The sequence below is a fragment of the Molothrus ater genome, chromosome 8 (genome assembly GCF_012460135.2).
Source record: "Molothrus ater isolate BHLD 08-10-18 breed brown headed cowbird chromosome 8, BPBGC_Mater_1.1, whole genome shotgun sequence".
Lineage (NCBI taxonomy): Eukaryota > Metazoa > Chordata > Aves > Passeriformes > Icteridae > Molothrus > Molothrus ater.
The window spans coordinates 20,950,346-20,976,960 of NC_050485.2; the positions used below are offsets into that span (position 1 = coordinate 20,950,346).

Consider the following 26,615-nt stretch of genomic DNA (forward strand, 5'->3'; position numbering starts at 1 on the left):
CAGATTTTGGCTAAGTCTTCTTACAAGGAGGCACCCACAAATCAGTATGAAAGAAATTAAGGCAGGCCTGTTACTCCATTATCCAAGAATAACAGAAACACAAAGCCCAAAAATACAGCATTAAACCACAATAGTGTAGATTACAAAACAGCTTACAAAGCAACTTGTTAAAGACATAAGACCAGTATTATTTCAAATGCAGTAGAACAGGAAAATTTATACAGGAAAATTTACTGCTGATAGTAAATTATTTAGAATAGGAGAAATGAAAACAAACTGCAAAGAAGTACCTCAGTGATACTGAGTGATAAAGTGATGAGTGAAATTCACTGTAAATAAATTTAAAGTGGTTCTCAAAGGGTTAAAAAATTATAAATTTGTGCACAACAATGGACTTCAAACTGACAATTATTTTTTGAGAACTTCACTGTGAGATTATCAATTCACAGTGTATTCACTGTGAGCTATGAAAACAGTAGCAGCAAAGAAAAGAAAATTTAATATTACACATTTTTAGAAAGAAATAGAATAAATTAGAAAACATCATGGTTACAAGCAGTGTCACAGCACTGCACCTGCATCTTGAATAGGTAAAGAGAGAATGGGTTGGATGAGTAAAGGATGACTAAATAAATCTTTTAAACAAGGAACAGGTAGAACTACAAGCTTTCAGTCTGGGAAGAAGAAAACGGAAGGAGGCTATGGCAAGTTTATTAACTCAGGAGTGGTGAGTAAATAGATGAGTGATTGTGCACTGGCACTTTGCTGCAGGGACATTGGGCATTGGGTGAAACTGGCAGGTGGTGTGTTTGAGTTGAACCAAGGGAAGTATTTTTTCAGTTTCACATAGTTACACCATGGAACTCCTAGACACAAGCTCTGTTAACAATCACTCAAAAAGTAATAAGATTTACAGAATTACTGATATTGTCCATTAAGGACTATAAAGCTCATACTTCTGTTTCAGAGAGCCACTGGAGCTCAGACTCATGAGAGCCCAGGAAAGTGTGCTCGGAAAAATCGCTGCATGTTTTTCTTGGGTTTGTAGAGTCCCTCAGGTGTCCCTGAAGGGCCACTGCTAGCGAGGGGATACAAGACAAGTAAATGCTTGGTTCAACCAAGTGTAGGCTGTCTGAGATGAAGCTTGACAAAGGTTTCAGTTAAAAACACTGCTGATGCAAACATGCTTCAATTTGCTTGTAGCTTCAGAGATGGAGAGCTAGCTTTGTCTCTTCTATGTTTCTTTTAATTTTACTTAATCTGAAATTAACATCTCTATTGAGATGAATCGGATGGATTTATAGATGTTTGTTGTTTGTCACATGAAATTATGTTCCTTTCATGGCTAATTATATTTTAATTTTCTCACTGCATATATTCATATCTCTTTTTCTTCATTTAATCACATATAAACTCTTGCCTTGTATTTAATTCCTGTACTTTCTTTTTAATACATTTTGAATGAAAGCTGAGGAGTTCAGTGTCTATTGGCAAAAAACAACATCAGACTGCACAATTTTAAAGCATAAAAGCCACAGTAGGTGGTTTCTTTTATTAATTACTTGGGTTATGGGGGAGACAAGGGTGACTTCAAGACAGGAAGAGTTCAAGCATACTGGAGAATAAGACTGCGTCAAAATGCTGTTGCTATCTCCAAGAAAAGGTTTGCATAAAATAGGCTGCAGTTTAATAGAAACAAGTATAAATAGAAAATAAGATAAATGTTTAACTGTACAAATCCCAAGTGTGGAGTTTTTGCCTAGATAAGAGTTCTGCCCTGAAGAATTTCATGTGATTTGATGGATTAGAAATCATTCAAGAATATCTGCCACCTCCAAGCAAAAAAGCAGGAGAAATGGAAGGAGTATTTACATGGACCATAATCTTGTTATTCTCTGTGTTAGTGGGGTGTGATCTGAGTAAAGAGCCTAGAATTTGGTGTCTTGATTGAATATGAAGCAACAGAAAGTTTAGCAATCAGTGAGAATGGCCCAAGTCTAGAACACGACTCACAATCTGAAGTTAAATGAACTGTGATTGTTATCACATGCCCTCTTGAGTTTAATCATTTATTCATGCTACTTTGTGCCCTGGCATCTATGAAACCAGAACCATCTGAGTTCCTTTCTCTAACTAAGTTAGCTTGTTTCATTTTTTATATTTGCAGCCTTTTCCCCTCTGGAATGAGACTCCAATCTGGCATGCTGTTCTGGTTTTCCTTGTCCTCTGTAGATCCAAATTTGCCTTTACTTTCAATGTCAATGTCAGACTGTATGCTCTGATTGTATATTTCCTAGTCTTTACTAAATTAGTGAAAGGCAAAAATTGGGCTTTGAAATTAAGAGTGGAAACTATGGTCATTTAGTTGGAAATGGAGATTTTTTTCTCTCCCTCTTTCCACAAAACTCAGTAAACAAACACATCCAAATGCATTTAAAATTATTTAAACTTTATTGATATGAAATTTCTTTGAAAAGTATCTTTAGTAAGTTGCTACATATTTCTGTATGACATATCTCTGAGGTATTATGAAGGTAGAAATGCAGTTTTCTCTAATTGATCTCTGTTTCATCTGAAGCTCTTGTAAAATCCACTTTTATAGTAGATTTTTTTATATAAGAAATTTAATACTGCATTTTGAAATGCAATTAAATATGTCTTTTTTCTTTGTTGGTGGTTGCTTTCTTTCTGTTTGCATTATATAGGTCTGCAGTAACATTTAGTGGCAATGACACTCTTAGATTAATTGTGCATTGTTCAGAGCACATAACTTTGTCAGTTTTAATTTCCTTGCCTTTTTGTTTCTCTGAAATATGTTTTGTGAACTTGTGAGGGAATGAGCAAGGGTTATCTTAGTTCATTTATCTAATGCAGCAGTCAAAGTACAGACTCTGCATTTTTTTACTATCTCCTTATATTGACAAATTATTTATGCTTGTGATCTTTTGTTGGCAGCCACCTCTGAACTCCCTCTTCCTTTTGAGAGTGATTGACCAGAATGAAACACGCTGTTCTAGTCACTCTGAACCATTAGTTTACCCAAATGCATTCAAACTGTGCTGTCATTTTCTCTTACTGCTTTTGCATACTAATAATGTGCTGGCCTTTGTCCACTGCTGTGCATCCAACTGGAATTTTCACTGAGATTTTTGGGTGCTTCATAAAGAATCCTAAGGGTAAGGCTTTCCAGGAAGTCTAAGGGATCTGGGTCCATCTCTAATTTGAAATTCAAATTTCAAATGCATCAGTAACTGAAGCTCCTTGGACTCTGAATCTCTCAGCCAGTATCTTTTCCTAAAGAGATGTCTGGTGCACGCTTGTGAATTAACTGGATGTTGAGCATTTCCTGTGCATTCCTACACTTTGCTTTCTGAGCAATTTTGTTAATCCACATTGAATATTTGCTTTTTTACCCTGAAACCAATTGTGAAGTACTTTGTCAGAAGGCCAAATAAACTTTGTCAACCTGTTTTTCACCCCATGTTATTTAGCTTGCATGACCGATAGAATCCAAAAGCAGAGTAAAAATTTTGCTCAGCAAAGTAGGCTATGTGTTTATTCATACAGGAGGGAGGCATAATCTAAACAAATTGATATAATTTTAGCATATCATCTATATTTTCCACTTTCTTACTAATTTCAGTGTATTTTCTCTCAATTTACATCAATGACCATGATATTTTTGTTATTGTTCATAGGTTTAAAATATCTTTCAACATGTGGGCTGATATTGCTTGGTAGTTTTTCAGCTCTGTGGTTTAAAATCTCTCCAGAACACCTGGATGTATTTCTAAACATGCATAGTGATTAGATGTTTCCTTTATTATTCAGCTGTAGCAATGCAACTCAGTACTTCAATCTTAAGGAATTAATTTTATGGTTTCCTACATTCTTCTACCACGTGGACATTCGAGGTGTTTGAATTTGCCCATGTAATATCACTACAAGGTGAGAAATACAATTCTGAAAAGCACAAGATGAGGAAGAGAGAGGAATCTTTCAAAATTTTCATAATTTTGTTATTAAGTAAAAAATAAAAAACACTATGACTGACTTCTGTGGGACTAGAATGAGACCTGCATAAATGATCCTGAAAAATTTCACTCTCAAGGCTTGTCTTCAAGGGGAAATTACTGTGAGAAATCTGAGGTGTAAATTATAAAACACATTAGCTGCTGAACATTAACACCCCATGTGAATAAACAGAGTTTGAGTAAGTTGCTCTGTTTGGAAAGCATGTAATCAACTGTAAATTCAAACTCACTCCATCTCACTTCGTTATGGCATTACGGCACAAGTTATGTTTGATCCAGTCCCCACAAGAAAATCTGAAACCTGAACTCCAATTAAGGAAATTTCCACTTGAATCTACTGCAATACCATCCTTAACCACTTTTGCCTCCCTTTGTACCTGCACTATAGTACAATCTAAATTTTCTTAAGGTTTGATATGTTGTAACATATCTTAAGTTCTTCTGCACTTGAACATTTGATCCTGAACATGTTTCCAGTGTACACATATTTATCTATTTGCAATCCACTTTTATGATCTACATTTATCAGCATCTTCTGCATTGCTCATAAAACTACATAATTTGAATCCTTTAATCTGTCTATATTATTTTCTATTACTGTCTGTTCTCTATTTCTCTGTGTGCTATATATATGTGTGTTTGTATTTGCACAAGTATAGAACCTAACTGTGCTCACTAAAATTATTAACAACCTGTGTTTTTCCTACAAATGCTCAATTTTTTGCTTTTCATCACTTCCCTTGCTTTCTCCAATCCTTTACTCTTTCACTACTGGCTTTGTGGCGCATTTACTAGAAGATGGTTTTGTGTTATAATTTAAAGTGTTTCACATTCAATTTCTCTTGCATACTCATACATACACAGCAGATCATGATGTTTTATGAAATAGGTTGGACTTCATTATTTATTTCTCCTGGTACTTTTATATTTGACTGAAATATTTCCACACCCTGAATGACAGTTTTATCAGCTACATTTTTTAAATGTCAGAGGAAATAGCTTTATTTTATTACTTTTTTTTTTGACATGCTATGCCCTAAATTCTATAATTTTGGTAAGTTCCATAGTATAGGAATCATGATTCTTTCACATTCAGTAATTGAATCCCTTATTTCTCACACACTGACAGATATTGTTTGATCCCAGCATCTTGATTCTGATCTCAAAAATTTGCTCTGAACTGCTCATTATCTATAAACTCAAAGTCACTTTTTCTGTTGACTATAATTCCTCTTAAGGTATTAGTAGTTGTAATAATTTTCCAAGTGTATCCATATCACCTCCCTGGACAAAAAACCTTCCAGGGGAAATTTAACCTTCTCTTAATATTAATGTTCTTTCTGCTTGAAATTGATAGATGCCATTAAGAATAAGTGGGGCATGAATGTGAAAATATTTTAGCTAAGAAATATCAAACTACAAATCTAAGATGAAAATTCAGCATAAAAAATGTGAAATAATCTATACAATTTACAGTTTGTAGAAGAAATACTATCTTCCCTTGAGAGGAAAAGCTATTATCTGTGCTTTAACACAGAACTGGCATCAATAACCAGTAGCTTACATTGCATACTTGCACTACCTTTTTTAGTATGCTATAAACAGGAATAACTATTCCATGTTTTATAGCTACAAATAAAATTTCAAATCCAGATTTATTTTCCCTTGTGATCACATATTTTAAGGTAAGAGGAATGAACACTCATAATCAGAATGCAGAAAAAAATCCTTTATTGTCACGAAATTAAACATGATGTTGCTTTAAATAGAAGTACACATTTCTCACAAACTGGGCTCAGAGGAAATAGTATTGTGGCTATATTTTCAAAACACTATATGTGGTAGTGGCCAAACACTGAGATACCAAATCCTGAGAGCAGGAGGATGGATAGTTGTGTAAGTAAACTGGAGATTCCACCAGAGATTCTCTTTCCCTAACTAAATTTCATATTATTCTTTCTGAACTAATGTTAAAGTTCTTATGAAATGGTGCAAGGTTTGGACACAACATCAGCTGCAAAGAGGGAGGCTGAAAATATCTGCTAGAGAATCTTTACACATACTGGCATATGTTTCTTCCCTCTTGCTGAATTGGAAAATTGTTGTATCAGTGCCTGAGAGCAGGCAACCTTCAGTGGAGTTCTCAGCCATCCTAAAATGCAAGAGAGGCCTCAGGTGCTCAAAATCTTAAAAAGTGCACCACAATTTATGTAGTGAATTAAGATTCTCTTGTCTCAGTTTCAGCACTATCCAACTCCATCTCCATTTTATTAAAGGAATAAACTCCTATTCTCTTTGGTAAGCAGCAGCAGAATATTGGTCTGATTTACATGGTTTTTGGCAATGTGATTAGAATGTGTTGGTTTGGTGCTTTTTACTTTCTGGTTTTTATCTATGAATCCCAATGGACTTGTAAATTAACTGGTATTCACATGTTGACGTTTGTTCTTCAAAATGTTTAAAATAACTTCTGAGACACCAATGAAAGATGCTGCAGAAAACCTGCTAGTAATGTCCTGTTAACTCTGCAAAAACTCCAGATGCATTCACAAGGAGAAAAAATGTAGTCAAAAGTAAAATGTGCAGTGAGACAATGATTTTTTTTCTTTATATTACACCATCCATAGGGACTGCTAAGGGTATTAATGGGGCAAAGAAACAATGATCAGGATGCACAAGATGTGTATTTTTTGCTTAAAACCACCACATACTAACACCTACATCTTTGCTTTATATAGCAGTGTTGTACTGGTAATAGAGAACAGTGAAAAGAGAATTTAGTACTGATCATCAACTTTTCTCTTTTTTTAATTTGCTGAGGAAAAAAATAAGTGGACTAGAACAGTATGGAATATGTGGATCATAAGCTATATAGTATGTAGAAAAAACTAATTGCAGCTAGAACATGGATCTAGGATCACAAAATTTTCACCTCCTCCTACAGAAAAAGTAAAGGTTTTTTGCCAGTTTGGAACTAAAATAACAAAATTTGGTGCTTTGAGGTTTTTCTCTTTTATTTGGGAAGGAAAGAGACTGAGAGAGAAAATGTAAGATAATGGAGGTACCTGTCTCCTCTATGCTACATGGAAGTATTGTTCCTTGGGGAAATGTCCAGGTATTGTGGCACAATGAGACCAGTCTGCTGTCAGACTGTGTCTGCTCGAGGAGCTGAAATCAGGGGATTAGAATCAATTAAAGTACATGTGCTGTACAGCCTACCTAGTCTTAAGAGAATGGCTTTGAATGTTCTAACTCTTTGTTGCTCTAATTAATATGCAGTTAATTATGAGAACATATCAGAGCCCTTCCTTACCTCTGCCTCTTTCTCTGCTATAGGTATTCCTAACATCTTATCAACTCTCTGAATACTGATAAGACCATTCAGATTTGAGGTGAAAAATATGAAAAGGTCATTATAAGATACCTAGGTGCAAGAGATGTTTTCCAAATTGACTCTACATATTCAAATAAAAAATTGCTACTAAGAAAAATTATTATCATAAATAGCAAACACAGTATTTGAATCTGAGAGCAACTCTTACCATGCTTTTATTTTGTGTCCGAGCACATCTATTGTAGCTCTTTCTAGTTAAAGTTTCTAATGTGACAAACTCTCACCATTTGTCACAAATCTCACAAGTCTGAAGTCCTAAAGTCCACATCCTGAATGTATGTGATGACTCCTAAATATGATTTTACCTTTAAGACTTAGGTGAAAATTGACAGAACTTAAGGGTGCCAAAAAATTGCTGTAGGCACTCTCAGCCATCAAAGAGCCTTTCTGAGAAGCTGTAATTGATTTGAAATGAAGCAGCACTAAAGGAAAAGTGTGGAAGAGGTGTTTGGGTGCACCATGGCATTGAGCTATGGGGCAGAAGTGATGCTGTGTGCCGAGGAGCATGCTCTGCTGGAATTCACTGCACTGTGGAATGCAGCGGCATAACAATGGAAAGCGTTTTTGTGAGGACACCTTAAACTTGTAGATGCAGAAGATGTTTTTGCACAGGGAAGTCATCATAACAGTCTGGACTGAAGGAAAGGAATTGCTTTGTTTTCCACTGAAGTGTAGGAGTTTTTGACATGTACCTGAATCTTTGGTCGTACCACTGACATGACAACAGGTTCGGGCTGTACATCAAAGTTTGAAAAATTTGGACTGCGCTGAAACTTTCCTAAGGTCTGTCTTTCCTAACTAAAAAGTGGAAAAGACAGTCAGGTAGAACCCTACTAAATCTCCAAAGTCCTGAGAAAATCATTAGAATTTTGTGGTATTAGATGTCTGCTCTCAGACTCTTATGAGTGGTGAGTATTCTTTTACTGTACTTTAATGTGCAGCTTTGGCACTGGAAAAAGATTTGGTAAGGAGCAAGGGTCTGATTTCTGATTTTCCATAATAGCCAGAAAATAATCTGTCTTTTACTTACTCCATGTGTTCAGCCTGTCATCTTTGTCTCCCAGTACCAGCCTGAGGAGCAGTGTGAGAGACACAAGTGTTGCACTCGGGGCTGTTTTATGTGTTTTATTCCAGTTGTCAGGCATTTCCAAATGTTCCCTAAATTGCTTTCATTCCTGCATCTCTACAGCTATCTGCTGGGCTGAATGTGCACATAGCTTGATGATGGATATGTGTTAAGGCATCGAGCTTCTATTCAAGAAATGTTTTATCTATTTGTTTCTTTTCTAATATGCTTGCCTGTTCTCTATTGCAGTCTATTTGCCTTCTTTATTAGCAAGAATTTGCTTACCAGTAGAAGACACAGTTTTGACCAATATATTTATTTTACTGATATATTTTTTATTTATTTTACGAATATATTTATTAATCAGTGTTAAGTCTTGGTATGAAGTTGCTTTCTATGGTCCCTTCAAGTTGTACTTGTTTGTTTACTTTGAGAAAAGATGGACTATGAGGTCCTTTCTGTAGAATTTTCCATCCTGACCCTCTGAGGAGTTTTTTCCTTTAAAAGACAGGTCTCTAGTAAATCCTCTGCATCAAATTCTAATTTTATTTCCTAAACATCTATAAGTATTAAGTTATTCTTTGTGAAAATGAGTGGGGGAAAATTAATAATATTCAATTAATTATACCAGAGGCAGAGAGGCTGAAGTTTGACCTTTTTGCTGTACTGTAGAAATATACACAAAAGCTACTTATCAGCCACACATCATTACATCTTGCAGCTTTATAATTACATGACTACTGCTTGTTTGGCTGAAGAACTGGCATGGCATCTTTGTTACCTCAATTTATATTAATTCAGATGCTTAATTAACAATTAGAGGTGTAAGTTTAATTCAACAAAATGCTGATGCAATTCCTTTTCAAATATGCCAATGTGATAAGTAAAATTGGCCTTCTCATCTGTGCTAATCTGATCACTATCCACTCTTTGCATCTTAATAGGATTGAATTTTTATTTATGTCTATTTACAAGTATCCCTAGAATGTACCTGGTTTTATGTGCTAAACATATTAAAGATCTTTATGAAACTGTAATTCAGTGACTTTTATGTGGAAGGTTTGAGTATGATATTTTCCAAAGATACCATAAAATATAAGTGTGTAAACTACAGCTGTAGAAGGTTTATTTAGCTCAGAAATTTATTAGTGTGTTTATACTGTAATATTACTGTTCTGCTACATATTTGCAGTCAGAAAAGGAATTAGGAAATGTAATGCTAGCCTTAGGGAAGCAAACTTCTTTCAAAACTCCTATCTGCTAATATCACCTGCCAATGATTTAATGGTGTTTATAGTTCATGCTAACATTTCTTTGCTTTCCTTTTTATCCATTATCATCTGTGTACCTGATAGAAGCCTGCAGCCAACTGCTGTTACTTTGTAGCTCCTACCATTACTCACCAAATAGCTATTTCCTTTTTTATTCCTTTTTTTTGTTTTTATTCCTGTAAGGTAGTAACTGTTGGCTGTTATAAAACTGCAATCTCATTAGAAAAACCTCACACAAATAAATTCTCTGCTGAGATTAGGACTTTAAAATGTTAATGTCTTTGTCTTTCTTTGTGCTAACATATATTTTATGTTGATGCTTAAAGAGAAACCTTTAAACTTTTTCATTACCCAATGAGGTGTTACAACAGCAAGGCAGCATTTCTTGACAGTCTGTGGGTTCATGGGTTTTTAGGTACTACCTCATTTAGGAAATTTTAGTGCATCTCCCTAACAAAAATACACCCATAGTTTGAGTAAAATGAAAGTGAACAAAATTCTTAGGTGCCCACAAGACTCTTAATCAGCAATATGAACTGCTGCAATGTTTATTTGGCTTTGGGTCTGTGGTCCTTTTCATACTTTGTCCTCTGCTCCTTGTATGAAAAGAGATCACTGAGCTGAACTTGCAGCTGTTACAAAACTTCAGTGTTGTATTTTACTCTCTCTTACTTTACTCTTGCTTTGGAGCAGAGCATAAAAGTGTAGCAGAGCACTTGCATGCCATATAATGGGTTATCTCTCTGGGATAACTCTCCTTTCCCACATAGTCTTTAGTCTCATGGAATAGGTAAGTTGGGATTCTCCTGAATGAAATCTCATTTCTAGGGCACAGCTCTAAAGTTATTCAATTGGCCCTGATTGGTCTCATTCTAACATAGACCTAAAGTAATTGCTCTGCTTGTAATAAAATTAACACTCACAATTGTTTCTACACAGGAAACTTTTCCAAATTTTTTTATGTTTTTCACACTCAGAAATGTGCTTTCATTGTCCCCTGAACTCTGCCTAGGCATATCTCACATGTGTGGGTAGAAGTAGCTGAACTGCGTTTCCTTCCAATGAATATTAAGAAAGGATACTTTTCTGTTCAACCATTGGACATGTGCCAAATATTTTCAAATGTCCATTATTTCACAAATTATATTATAATCAGAATTAAGGTATTCTGAAGAGGACTTTTGATGATAGTATTATTTCTAATATTTAATGCTTAGAATTAATTGACTTAGTCATTACGTTATTGGATTTGAATACATTGATACTGGATTCTCTTAAGCAATGTGTCCTATATGCACTGGATAATTCATTTGCCTGTTTTAAAAAATGTATAAACCATACTGAGTGCAGATTTGCATTTCTTATGCTATGTAACTAATTCTAGTTTTACTAAAGAAAACCACCAGCCTAATTTCAGATATTCCAAAACTTTTAGAATTATATTTTCGTTGTTGAGAATTATTTATTACATAACCCAGACTGTATAGGGATACTTTACATGGGTCTAACTGACATCACATTATGATTGTCCTTCCAGAAATTTCTGAAGCTGTTCACCTTATCTGACCTTTGGTTGTAAATATATTTAGGCTGGAATTGTTTTTTTATATTGTCAGCATTAAAGATGTTCTTAATTACAGAGATATAATAGATATAATTGAGCTGTTCCAAGTTTGTGTGCCAGTAAGCCTTAACATATTTGTATTGTACTCTTCTCAGTGATTGATCTTTGTGTCAGGATAAGTTTGTATCTAACAGGAATTAACAGGAAAAACTGTACCCTATTTTGAATCCCATTATATTTTTAAAAATCAAGACAAAAATTTCTGCACAAAAGCCTTGAAACAATAAAATCCCGAGTTTGTAGTTAGTACTTGATTATTTTTTCTTTTTTTTTTCTTTTTTTTTTCTTTTTTTTTTTTTTTTTTTTTTTTTGTGAGGAGCAAGAAGCAGCTTTATTAAAAAAAAAAAAAAAAGTTGAGTTTTATGCTGAAACATTGAGAAACCTCTTTGTTTTTCAGTTCAGCATGTATTCCAGCTATAAGTTATCATACGGGTTGGGAGAGGCTGCTATGGAATGGCACGAAGTCGGAATTGAAAAGGGAATTGGAAGGAGAATTAGAAGCCCTGGAGTTTTTATTCTTGGTTGGACTATAAACCTGCTGTGTGACCTTGAGCAGATCAGATTAGCCTGACTTTCCAAGGCATTTGCACTCCTGAACCGGATCTATCCATTGGTCAGCTGCAATTTCCTGTAAGGTGGGAATGGTGCCTTAATAAGTTGCAGGCAGTTCATTAACACAGAGTGCTGCAGAATTCCCCAATGAAAAGAATTACAGGCATTGTAATACAGGAAGTATTATTAGGAACTAATAATGTTATAAATTAGTAATAATATATGTAGGTTTACCCAACGATTTTGTACTTTATCCCAAAGCAAGATAAATCGTAAGACACTTGGAAGTTTTTTCAGAGTACAGTGCAGCAGTTAAGGGTGTTTAGTACAGTTCTGTAATATTAAAATGATTTTTCAGCCAGCATAACAGCTTCTCAAGTCTAGTCTAGGTTTTAAAAAATAAAAGAAACAGCAGCCCAAGGTACTATTTACTTAATTAGTCCTTTCTGCAGAACAAATTTGTTTCTGAACTACATTTCTGCTTAATAAGTATCATATCTGTTGATGTTCCTTATGTTACTAAACAGCACCAACACTACCAAATAACAGGGAAAAATGGTAGTAAGACACTGTAATTCTGATCATGTGTTATGGGGTTAGTTTTACAAGAATACTTTCAGATTCTTCATTGGTGCAGTGCACCAATGTAAAATATATTGTTTTCATTATAAAAGGCAGTCAATATCTTCTAAAAATGTAATTGCATAAAGGCATAAAAGCAACACAAAAATTATTCTAATAACATTCCAATTATATGTGATAAATCTTCTTTAAAACCTTTACATTTATGTAGCAATTATAACCTAACCACAGGATCTAAAATCTTAGAGCTTCACTGAAATCAATCAAATATCTTAGGCCAAAGCTGAAATGTTGTTGTGATAGAATTGCTCCCAAAGGCAATTTTGATCTATTTAGGAACCAATTTTACAGCACATTTTGAATTTGATTTTTTCTGTAGTATTTCCTGGGTAAGGATTTTTGCTAGCAATGATTCTAAGAAATTTTTAAAACAACTAAATAATTTGAAAACTGGTTAAAATGGTTAATAATTATGTTTAATTATTTTTTCAAACAATACTTCAGTCCACAGAATATGCAGAATTCCTTCTGCTACTTGCTGCCTGAATGTGTCTTACAGAGAACTGCTGATTTCAGATGGCAAATTAATCAGACTCGCACTCATATCAGAAGTGAACCTGAGAATATTTTGGAAGACCAATCTTTCCTCAGTGATAAGTATGATTTTCTCATACAGCTTAGAGTCTTCTTTGGGTTTCAGTATTTGTACCTGATTCTTAGGAGTACGAAACAAGAAAACTCAGTTAGGGATGAAATAATGTTAGTGTGTTTGAATTATTTAAACAAAATTAAAAAGTGAATGTGAGAATTTTTTCACCTGTCACCAGATCTAGGAAGAGCACATCCCTGTCTATGCTAGTGCAGAGTCCCAATATGAAATACTTCTTTCTTATTTACTCTACTTTTAGTTTATTTCAGAGAAATTCCTGCTTTTTCCCTCTTCCTTTCTATTTTTTCAATTTAAGCTGTTAACCTAGTTAGTCTCAAGAATACTAACTCTCAAGAAATCTAAAAATAGTTTTCTTTCAAGTTAAGTAAAATTGCCTCAAATACCTGTCTAGAATCAGTTCATGAAACTGTTTCTAAATGGGATAGTTCCAGAATTTAAATCAGATAATGAACTGTATGTCGGCACCTTGGTATTTATAAGTAATCCCTTGCTTGCAGACATTCAGACAGGTCTTCCCTTAGTTCAAAGTACTTGTAATCTAATGTATAGATGTGTAAGTGCATTTATAATGTATGACATGCTGTATTATCATGAAAGTGGTAAATTGAGAAAACCTGTAAGATTTTTATAAAAATAATTCCTCAGTCTTCCTGGAAGAATTTTAATTTAACAATGAAGATTAATAGAATGCAAACTAACACCAGGATTTCAGAATTAATTTCAGGTTAAAAGAATGATCAACTGCTCCCTTGGCCCCTGCTCCCAAATCCCAGCCTGCTGGCATCACAGGGCTGGAGAAATGCCGTGGTATCATATAATGCTACTTCTGATACCATCTTATGCATTGCTGTGCCTTTCCTCAGATTGAACTATTCAGGAACCTTGTGAATTGTGAAAAATTTGGCTTGAAATTCTTAAAGCGGAGTCCCTTCTTTGAAAGCTGGCATTCCAGGAATCATCTGGGGTGCGATGCTTCACATTTTGTGCTGTGCATCCTAAGGATCTTTCCAAAACCAGCATTAGCTGCCATTATTGTAAAATGCATTTTAGTCCCTCAGCAGCACTGAACAGCATGGTTACCACTTTCCAAACTTGCCATCCAAAGGAATAGTAACTATAAATGATTTTGGTATAAACATACCTGTTCTTCCCTCCTGTGACTGCCATAGAAATTCTCACATTCTTTTCTCTTGGGAACCTCAAACAGAATTTCTGAGTGAAGTTCCTAGTGGAAAAAATGGTGATTTTTAAAATGAAACCTCCATTCAAATTCCTAAAGAACAGCATTCCACTCTGTCATTACAAAGTAAATTTGTACTTGGACTTTTCCAATATTTAGTAATCGTATACTCACTCTTCCTGTTGAAACTATGCTCTCTTTGAAGAAGCAGTTGCCCTTTAAGTCTTGCTCAGACATAACAGGGAATGTTCTCTGCAGATTTCTTTACTAAAGGTCATAGTTTATTTTTTAAATGACAATTTTAGGGTTAATATTTGCTATATAACTGTGAGTGTAGTGCTCTTTGAGGCTGACTACAATCATTCCCTAGATATCCAAGAAGCTGGAGAAGGTTTCAATAAAATTTAGAAAAGAGATTTAATGAATCTGCTGCATTGCCTAGACTGTTATTATCAAAAATTTTAAGTCTTTAAGCCTGTAAAGTAAGACTCAAATGAAACAATTTTTAAATAGAAATACTGAATGCTCCTCACTGCCATGACAATTGGGAATCAGCTGTGTTTTCTAAGGCTGTCTCTAAGAGATGAAGTACTGTGACCAATACGTTCAGAAAAAGAAAGAGAGAGCGGACACTGGAGAAAGAGCTAAGGTTGTAACATTTCTGAGACTACCTTAAAATATGAGCCATAATTCAAAATTATTCCAAAAATGTTTATTGTTTATTAAATGACTGCTGCTTCAATGTAGGAAAAAACCCCCTTTTTTCTGCATGCTACATTAAAAATAAAACAAGAATGTAGATATAGCCCACAAATCTTTAAATCATGTAATTGCTCAGAAATGGAGTGAAACTCAAGAGTCCTCTCAATGGGAATTTGTCCTGTAGGATTTTCAGAGTTAAAAACAGGCAATCCAAGCACAGTGGTTCAAGTGCAGGTGTTGCATTGATCTGAATTTTTTATGACCATTGTTGTGATGGCAGATCCATAAGCAATCTGTTTCAAATATTATGTACAAAAGTTACCCAGGAGATTTCAAATGTTAGTAACACAGTTACATAGATGTTTTCTTTCACTTACATCTGCACATGCACATACCTGCAAGCCTGACGTTTTTGCAAATTTTGAACATATTTAACATTCGCCACTTCTTAAAATGACCATATGCAATGTGGATTAAGTAAAAGAAGCTGTTCAGCCTCAAGCAGACTTTTCCTCCCTGCAGAAATCTCTCAGTGATCAGAAAGCATCTGGATATGTCTTATATAGAGCTTTGGAGGAACTGCAGAATATTATCTGAAGATCTGATTTTGCCCAGACTGTTCCAACACGCATATGACTGTGCAGCGCAACACTTGGATAGTTACAGAGAATCCATCCACCCTGCATCATTTATTTTTCCCACACTGATCCCACTTAGCCACTTTACTTTTGTTTGACAGAGTTAGTTTTCTGCTCTAATGGGCTTAGATTTCAAAACTTTGCCTCTATCTATGTTTTGGTTTTTGTGTCTAAGTAAACAGAATTATTTTTGTATGATTCATAGCTCACTAAAACCCAGATGGTGGCACCATCATGCAGGTCTGTTATTTATATGAGAATAGATTATTCTAGCAGGGAATTTGAGGAAAGGTGCTGACATTCAAATATTCCTTGGAATTATTATCATACGGGGTACGGTATTTATAACAAGAGAAGTATGTGCTACATATGGAAGATAATTAGGAAAATCAAAATGGTCAGGATTTAAAATCAAGTAAACAATTCTAATCTGCTCAGAGGAAATAAAAGTTGTTGAAAGGTTAGTAACCATCAGTGGTCACTCATGGTAAGGAGAAAAAAGCCCCAACACATGGGACTTTTCTGTCCTTCTGATATAAACTCAGGGGAAACAAATAATTTCCTTATTAACTTCTTATTGGGATCACAGATTAGCTTTGTGAATTGAATTGTGAGTTGAATTTTTGATGATGAGTTTATAAGCACTGATTTGTCTTATTTTCTTTTGCAGATGCTTCAGAAGCTTGCTGTGTGCTTACCACGGGTTCTGCCAACCATCTCAAGAGGGGACTCACCTATTCTTTCATTAATTGAGCAAAACATTATCTTGAAATAATTATTCCTCTCCACATGGCCTTCCTACTCGTGTCAGCTTATCTTCTGCTGACTCATGCTCGGGGTGCTCCTGTTGAGAATGGGGCACTGATGGAAACACTGAAGTCACAAGTGGGATTATTCAGCAATAAAAGTGAGCACTATTCAGCACAGGTGAGACCTCCTGGCACAAGCAGACAAATACCTCAGACAATCATCATAGGAGTTCGTAAAGGAGGGACCAGAGCTTTGCTGGAAATGTTGGATATTCATCCTAACATTGTGGTGGCAGCTACAGAAGTCCACTTCTTTGACTGGGATGAAAATTATGTGAAAGGAATAGACTGGTATAGAAATCTGATGCCATTTTCTTATGGAAATCAAATTACAATTGAGAAAACACCAGGTTATTTTACATCACCACAGGCTCCAGGAAGAATTCATGACATGAATAGCTCCATTAAACTGCTGCTCATTCTAAGAGATCCCACTGAGAGAGTTATATCTGACTATACCCAAGTGTATTACAACAGAGTAGAAAGTCACAAGCCTGTTCAGCTCTTTGAAGATATTGTTATTAAGAATGGAGTGCTTAATACCAAATACAAAGCTATTCAGAGAAGTCTATATGATGTCCATATGGAAAAGTGGCTTAAGCATTTCAGTTTGGATCAGATTCACATAGTGGATGGAAATACTTTGATCAAGGACCCTCTTCCTGAATTACAAAAAGTTGAAAGATTTCTAAATCTTCCATCCCGAATTATGTCTTCTAATTTTTATTTTAACCAAACCAAGGGATTCTACTGCATCAGAAGTGATGGGAGGGAGAGATGTTTACATGAATCCAAAGGACGTCCCCATCCTCTTGTTAACAGCACTGTTTTAGAGCAACTGTATTCTTATTTCAGAGAGCACAATGCAAAATTTTACAGGATGGTTAATCATTCCTTTGACTGGCATTAATACATTTGGGGTCAATATTTCTTAAAAAGGCCCTGAGACACACTTTCAGACATACCTTTCTAAACTGTAAAGACTCGTATTATGAGAATAAACACACTGGTTATATGCTTCATTGGAACAACACATCTGTTACTCATTGAAAGGGTACTCTTTATGTTGGGAAAAATAAGTTTTATGTATTTGTATGATTACTGGGAGTCATATTCTGATCTTCTTTGTCTCACATGCAAATACATTAACTTCAGCAAACTTAGCAAAGGTGTAGCTCTACAAGATTTCTGCTGTTTTGGAAAAATGTATCTAACTCTAAAAAATGTAAATATTGGAAATAGTATTATTCTAACTGTCCTGTATTTTTTGTTGTTAGTATTTTTTATATCCCACACAATAGTGGTGTTGATTTATAGAATTTTTCATAAAATAAGTTTAAATTGTATGTTAAAATAGGGGCATACATAGTAGCTCCAATAAATAAATCATAATCTTTAATATGCTGAAGTACTTAATTAATAATAGAAGGAATCTATTTCACCTGTAATTTTGAACAGGTGAGCTAGAAGCCACCTGTCTGTATAACATGGGTATTAAACCACACTCTTATTATCTTGTGTTTTCCAAAAATCTCCAAAGTAAAAATATAAACTGTTTGAAGAAGGTTAAAGTGAGGGTTCTGAATGCTAAGAAATTAAAATATCCCAGGAACACTAATATTCTATACACTAAAATAAAAATAAATGCCAAAAAAATACTAACGATTAACGAGTGACTGTACAAATATTTGATTGCATAAATTTTATCACTTTACTCTTGAATGGAAAGGCTCTTAGAACTACCATATGAATTATGTTTGTACTCTCTGACTAATTATTCTATTGTTCTCCGGACTTTGCTTTATATACCTCTATTGGCACAATGGTTCTTGTTAAAAAAAAAAATTATTTGCTTGCCCCCTGAAGCATGGTGTAGGTTTTTTTTGCCATTTCTGATGCAGACCGTGGGATAGTCTCAACTTTAAAAAAACCTCTTGTGTTGCATATCTCAGACAGTATTCAGACATACTCAGGTTATATGTAAGAACCACAACCATTTCTAGCCCTGCATCAGGATTTTATTTTCAATATTTTTTAACAGTATTGTGCTGATTTTTCTGCTTTTTCATGTAAACAATTTGTTACATATCAATACCAAAGAAGAAAATCAACTCTGAGCATCAAACCCAATGAAGATCCTGCATCTCTGTCCTTCTACCTAAGTCACTGCTCAGCCTAAAGGAGTTCCTACCATGGGATTCTTTAATTTTCCAGGCTAAGAGGTATGTATTGCAGGGCTGATTTTTAGGCTTTTAATACTTTATGAGTGGGCTACTTAGGCAGGTAGCAGTATTCTTCTGAAGCTGGATAGAATCAGACTCTATGTAGAAATATCTTTCACCAAATATTCTCTCAACAAATGTAAAATGTTAAAAAGAATATAATGAATCTTATTCTTTAGCTGTTCTACTGCTTGTATATGTATGTGTGAGAGAAAATATGCTGTATGTATGAGAGCAAATTATTTTCATTAACATGTAATTAATCTCTGAAATTACCTTTCTGAAGTATATTTACTACATCCCTGATTTCTACAGATGGTGCAAATTGTCTTTTATTTCTTCCACTTTTCTGAGATTGTGGTTTCTTAATCATTAATATTCATCAGATGGAGGCACTAAGAAATACAATGTCAAATAAGAATTTGTGGAAATACAAAAATTTTTGTTTCAAATTAGTCAAGGAACAGAATGTTTATGCTGGTCTTCTACCATCTCTACAAGGACATTGCATAGGCAAACTGTAATGAATACAGTTCTGCAGTCTAACAGTGTGCTCTTTGTCTTTTGTCAAGTAAAAAGCTAGACCAGAAAATTTCTGAACTCTGAATTTACAGTGTGATTCCATATCAGAATTGTTCTTTCTATTTTGTGGACACAGCACTTTAGTCTGATAACAGAACACCCAAATCCAGATTCCCAATATTGTCTAGCATGTCTGGTTCTTTCTGACCAATGCAATGTCAGTAATAAACAAACCTCCTTCCAATTTCAGAAATACATTATCAAAGGGAGCAACATAAATGTAGCTTATATTGGGCAAAAATTATTACTTTCTGTTTCTTATACATTCTCAAAATTTATTTTGAGTTTTTTTATTTTTTTCTTACAGAAGCAAATTTGAAAACAATGTATACTTTAATAAAAGTTTCAGATAGATGCTAGTAATTGAAAAACTCATACGTCTATATGCCACATTAAATTTCATAGTCTCCCAAGAAAAAGGAAGGGAGAAAATTCTAATGTCTTTCTATATTTATGCTTGCAGGCATCAAGTCTTTCTTCTCTGAAGTTTACAGCTAATCTTTAAATGAGTTGAATGCAGGAGCACCAGTTAGCAGAAGCTGCATGCATCTTTGAAAATGCAAGTCCCTTTCTGGAATTTACATTTCAAGGAGAGCTGAGCTGTATGGATTAGTGATGCATATATCTGTTTGATTTGTTATCACTCCTCATTCCTGTTCAGCATTTTGGGGAAGAACAGAGTTGATGGAATGAATTTAATATTATTTTAGAGTTTACCAGTATAATGAGAAGTATATAAAGTATTAATAAATATGTGAATATAATCTGGATGAGGGGTTGGTTTGGTTTGGTGTGGTTTTATGTAAACCAAGATTCTCACCAGAAATCTTGTTTTAGTAAATGGTCAAAAAACATGCACCTCAACCTCTGCAAAACAGAGGTTAGACTGCATTTTTACATTGCAAACTTTCAATCAGTTTCTCATTTGTGGTCTGAAAAATACAAAATTTCATGTTGTCCTGACCTTTTCCATTCTTACAGTCTTTAAGAAAACCCTCCTTCCCCTCATGCTTAGGAAGGTAATCAGATCAATTTAATATACAATCCACTGAGCCATACTTGAGTAATAGTAAAATAAAAAGTACTGGTTTTGAAACTTGGAATTCAAAAGTAGTCCATTTTTTGGGAAGACCATAAGGCTTACAATCAGTATGCAGATGTTACTAACAAGACAGTTCACAATTTAAGAAATTACATATATCTCATGAATTTACACAATTGATAGTAAACTCGATGTTCCTTTTCTCTAAAAGAAATGATCATCTCATTATCTGGTACTCAAGTGTTGTTTGCAAAAGTAAATTTCATGTGGGGAGGTCACTTGAAGAAATCACACAGTTTTTCAAAGGTCTTTGGGAGCATCTGGAATAGATGATATAATTACATGTGCAAGACTACTGCAGAATTTATGATGGTTTGACCAGTTTTTGATGTTCTGTTGCATTCCAGAAATACTAAATTTTCACTTTAAATATTGTTACTTTCCTTTTTTAGTAAAAATTCCATAGTTACAGTTTCATTGATCTAATATTACAGAGAATTAACCATATCAAGCAGCTGTAACTGGTTCAGTTTAGCCACAATAAGCTGCACACACTTAATGTCTAGATGAGTCTAATATCACCTCTTTTTTTTCTTTTTTTTGGACTATATATATTATCTATAGTACATAAAGGAAATAACCGGGAAACTTAAAAGCTAGGATTTTGCCCCCCAAACTCCTAGTACTTAACTAATGAGGAAGAAATTAGGAAGTTCCTCCATTTCCCTCTAACCCATTCTTTTTCCAGGAAAAGGGTTGCATTTTTGCATTGTATCCCCTGTATCCAGGTGCTCAGAATCCTTGGAGCCTGGCTTCTGGTCTTTCACAACTTAGCCTTGAAAGACTAACATTTGGAGTCTCTCTTAAAGGATACCTGTTAAAGCAGAGACATTTTCTTATTCTGGAGAACTTTACAGAGGGCACACACATCATTGTATGCTGCTCCACATCAGCTCCTTTATTATCCTCTTGATACAAAACTGATACTCCTATAAAGATTATCTATTGGAGACCAATCAGATTGACTACTGTAGGGAAGCTTATCCACATAAGGAGTTTTCTGTCTTTGTGCACATCAAAAAGAAATTTTAAAATTAAATTGTTTCTATCAAATTTGACTTCTTATTGCCTTTGTCAATTCAGATGTTTTTGTGAGTTGGAAAAAAAAAAATTTTTATAATCCCTATAATTTCTTGTTTAATCTATGTGATCAAAACAAAAAACATGATTTATCAGTTTACTTACCCAGTTTAACTGAAAAAATTAAAAAAGAAAAAGAGGGACTTACCCCACAAAACTTTGATTGATAATATGAATTGCACATAACTTTTCCCTTATGAGAAAGGAATATTTAAATTATTAAAGTATTAGATTATTGTAGATTATTATTTTCTTCACTTGTGGATTTGGTCTTAATTGCTTTCAAAAGCTTGAATTTTGTCATAAGTATGTAGACACACTGGAAATAGAATCAGTAATAATTTGCCTAGAATATTAATCATTGCCAGCAGTTAATGAACAATATTTAGTTACTGGCCAAATAGTTTCCACTTTGATTATTCCAAGTTTCAATGTGACTTTATAAATTGTTTTGCTATTTTCTAAAACTAATTTAAAAGTTAGAACCAGTGGTGGCTAAAAAGACTGTGTAGTATAATTCTGTGATTACAGAGGAGTTGTATTGTCTTCCCTTTAAGGTTAATTAACAGTGACATGAGCCTACCACAATTCCTGAAAACATTTTGGAAACCAAGACACTAACAGAACTGCAATGTATAAATCAGTCCCTGAAGGTGAATCTGCTACTTAGGGGAAATACAATAGATTAAAACAGAGTGATAAAAATAATAGTTTTCTGTGAAAATAGATGTGATGAAAAATGCAGACTCCCATATTAGCCCATGTAACAAGTAATGTGAGGTCTATTTTCTGATTCAATATAGTTTTATACTTCCACATTGTGTATTCTTTCAATGCCATAACAAAAACCTCTCAGTAAAGTGTTTAAAAAAATACCCTCATGTAAACTCTAAACCAGGGGTACAGTTTTTCTCTCAAAGGTTATTTCTCTAGTATTATATTGTTTCCTCTGAGATAAAAAGGTGGCTTGAGTCACCCTGCAATAAAAGTAGAAAGTTATGACAGAATTAATATTACTTCAATTTGCTACAGTTCTCAGTAAAAACCACTTCTAAATAGGGACAGATAATAGCTTAACAGTCTCAGTATTTTCTGTCTCTTCATTACATAATACAACTATATTCAAATTGTTCTTATTCTGATGAATGTTAGACTAAACACATTGTCACTCTAAAGCACTGCCTTTCAGATTTAAATCAAGTGGCAGTAATTAAAGGGAAGCCATTCCCTTTAATTCCAGGTAATTAAGGAGCCATTCCCTTTGCTACTCAAACTGGATAAGGTTTTCTTTTTGATCCATCATAAACTTTGTTAGGGATGTACCAATCAAACTTGCAATAGGAAAAAATAAGGGCAACTAGAACAAGATAAAACCAGAGCTGAAGGCCTTCTGTGAAATATTTGTTAACCCAATATGGCAGTTACAAATGAAAACTATGATTGGCCTGGTTAAACAATGCACAGGACTAGGATGCTGTTTCAGGGATTTAGCTAGCTCTTCTACATGTCTGAATGAATTCTGTGCTCATTAGGCTATTAGGAATATACATGAATATACACTTTCAAAACATTGTATTTCACCTTATCAGAGAGTCCTACAGTGCTGTAGGACAGGTTGAGTATATTATGCCTATCCTGCAGTGATACCCTGTTAAATTGGTTGGGAAGTAATAATTGTCCTCACTAAATGTTGGGCATTTTAAAATGCCTTGGAAATGCCTTATGGAAAATCAGCAGCACTAAATGCAGCAGGTTTGTTGTTGATTTGACAATGACTGCCAGCCTAGAAAAATGCTGTGCAGCTGTCATGAGAAGATTGAGGATACCTTTTCTATACTCTGCCATGATACAAATCTACAACTCAAGACAAGTGATGCAGATGGAACTCTGCAAACTGTGGGGGGGCAGTGCTGCCTCAAGTGAAGAAAGATTAAGGGCTCATAAACAGCATATGCTGTAGTTACACATGCATCATACACAGCTTACAAAATACCCTGAGTCTAAAACAAAAACAGGCACAAGCTACAGCTGGGCACTAAAGTGATGTTGCTGAAGGCATACCAAGCCAGAGGTAACAATTATATATGAGTTATCTGTAACTTTTTGTCATATTAACTATGTGTTTGCCAGACAACCAGTGTTTATGTGTTTGAAATTCTTTGTCAAGTGTACATATGACATAATTAATAAAACACATGTACAGATTAGCTGGAGAAAAACCAGCAGGTGGATCATATACATAGGGCCCACTTATGCACAGGAAGCACACCAGACCACAGTTCAAGCAAACTGCCTTTCATACTTTTAAAAAACAAACTTTCTCTATGTTTTAGTTTCTTTTAAATGTGTGTGTGCGTGTGAGTGTAAAATCCTCCTCTACATTTTTTAATAAAAAATATGGAATTTTAAAATTCAAATGCATCCAAGAATTCAAAAATACTTTGGTTTCAGTGTCCTAAATAAGGTATTACCTTTCAAAAGTTATTACGTCTTCAGCAGCATTGCAACACCATCAACTTCTCGTTTAGTTCTTTTATGCCTCACACTGCCCCTCTCATCTCTCCCTTGAAAATATGTTTTCATAGGAAATACCTTTTTTTGCCAGCTGATTTCAATTTTATATGGGTGCAGTTCAAAATATGCATCACTTGAATTAAATATACAAAGATTAGGCATGGGGACAGCCAAGCCTTACACTTCCAGATGAGTGAGAAAAATGGCCTATAAAATATAACTCTGGTCACTTAAAATGGACACCTGCTGAATCATACTGAGCTGTGTGCCCCAGACTGGAGAAAGCAGGGCTGCTCCATCAGTCAAATGTCTGCTTGCAACAGTTTTTGAGAGCTTGGGAAGAGTGGTTTCCCCCTCTCATCAAACAGAGGTTCAGGCTTCAATCTGAGAAAAATCTTTTTCTGGTTGGTTGAGTACCTGTGTGGAAGTGAGTGATCAGGTGCCTTTTTACCCCTCAAATCACCCACAAGACAGATTTTTGCCAAATTGCAGTATGTATTTCATTGGTAACAGAAAACTAAATTTGGAAGCCACTTTTTTTTTTTTAAACTAGGTTCTCCATTATTTTTGTGCAAAGCACTTGTTTTCACAGATGGTAACTATGCTATATAAATAAAGCTACTCAAGTAAATATGAATAAAATATACTAATCTGGCTTTCTGTATCTACTGGATACAACAAGCCAGAAAATGCAGAAGCTTGTTATCTGTCTTCTTTGAGTCCTTTGTCCATGATTCCTTTTTATCAAATAAGAATTGGATACAGTTGTATATGCTTGTATGACTCCCTGTCCTGATTATCTGTGTATTATGATCAAAAGGAACAGGATTATGTTACCTCACTTTAATGCTAAAACCCAGAATATTTATTTAACATAAATGCAGCTTTCCTTCCATTCATCCACTATCTTTGAATTTCTCTATCTCTAAATTCTGTGTTTGATTTTGTTGTTTTTGTTGGGGCATTTTTTCATTTATTAATGAATTCTGGCTTTTCTTTTTTATGGAATAAATAGTTTTGATCTTAAATTGAGCTTTCCTGATCTGAAAACAGTAATTGCTGAGACATATACCCTATGGTTTGCAAAAATAAATATATGTTGTCTCTCCACTGTTAGTATGTCAGGGAATCAGATTAAAAAATTGCAAGTGATTAAGACAAAATAAGAAATCCTAACACATCTAGCATGCATAATTTGAGATATTTTGGGAGGATAGTTTAAAAAAATCACCTTCCATTTCAAAAAAAGTTGTATTTATTTGGTATTTAACAGAAGCATTTGGATTCATGTGTTCCACTAATGTAAAGTGACACTGATGACAGTCCGCTAGAGCAACTGCAGTGAAACTACTCTAATTTGTGTTAAGAATCCAGCCTGAAATTTATATACCTGGAGAATCTTACTTCAGTCTTAGGCAGCTGATAAACCAAATTAAATAGCTGCAATTTTGGAAGCATAAATACTCTTATCACCTAATACACAAATTAAACACTTGATAGTCATGCTAATATAGAAGCTGCTTCTCGACTAGTTTGATTCTTCTGTAGAAATTCTAGTCAGTGAGTTAGTCAATGACAAGCAATAAACTGCAAGGAGAGGAGGGGGGAGAATTCCTTTATTTGCATCGCTGGCCTCATTCTGTCAACATATCACCCAGATTGCTGGATACACACAGAGATACATTCTGGCAATGCTAGGAAGGGACTTGCATTTCCTGCTGTCTATTTCAACTTATTACTAATAGGATGATGCTTCTGGCGCATCTAAAATAAATTAATATTGGATTAATTCACTTCAAAAAGGTGTTAAGAAAATATGTTGCAGATTCATTCATCACAAACTTGAGACTAATATGCTTAAAAAAAAATACCATAGTAATTATATTTACATGTATAATTGCCTAAAGCTGAGCCAAATGACAGAATATATTCTAACACTTCACAACATGCCTTCAATGCTGATTAAGCAACCAGTTCTTAAAATAAATATAGTAATTTCAATGCTAATGATAACAGAAATTATTTTAAACAGTTTTGTTTTACTTTAGAAAGTGTTTTATTTGAATTACTAAAATATTTTTTATTGCAGTTGATTGAAAGTTGTGTTCAGTTACTATTTCTTTACTCATCACTGATGGTCATTTAGATATCTTCGAATATCAAGAAATACAGAGCAGCAGTGCTCTTTTAGTGGTAATAAGATGGGCAGGGACAACTGTCAGACTTTATTGCCTTAAATAAGTATTGCTTGAAACATTTTATAAGACCATAGCTAACCAATTTATATATAGTATAAAACAATGTCAAAAGTAAGAGCAATAGAAAAGTCTGAATAAATGTTTTAACTTTTCCATTACCTTATTGGTAGGAAGATCAAAATAAACAAAATAAATGGGAGCCTAATTCTGTGTCCTTGGCCAGAAAAAAACCTGTTACAGACACAACACCTGAGCTGAAGTTGCAGATCTGGACCCTTTATTTAGATGTGTCTGTATTCTGATCTTTTATTTGCACTACCCGTGTCTTCAGTAGGAGTAGGTACAGACATATTCTGCTCAAGTTAAGTAAACCTGTCAGAATTTCACTGGATGTG

The 26,615-nt window shown here is 34.5% G+C and overlaps 1 protein-coding gene across 6 annotated transcripts in view; it reads left to right on the top strand.

Moving 5' to 3' along the window:
- LOC118688330 (heparan sulfate glucosamine 3-O-sulfotransferase 1-like) overlaps window positions 1-20,096 on the top strand; it is a 43,720-nt gene extending 23,624 nt beyond the window's left edge. For 3 of the 6 annotated variants that reach the window (XR_008508505.1, XR_004980454.1, XR_004980453.2), the window contains exons 2-3: window positions 16,384-18,744; window positions 19,790-20,096. Coding sequence is in view for 1 of the 6 variants with exons in the window: in XM_036385827.2 (XP_036241720.1) it covers window positions 16,503-17,432 (930 nt within the window). In the remaining 5 variants the exon portion in view is untranslated. Of the gene's footprint in view, window positions 1-11,786; window positions 12,025-16,383 lie in introns of those variants that run through there. The other 3 variants (XR_008508504.1, XR_004980455.1, XM_036385827.2) reach the window with 3 other exon arrangements.
- Window positions 20,097-26,615: the final 6,519 nt, after the last annotated feature.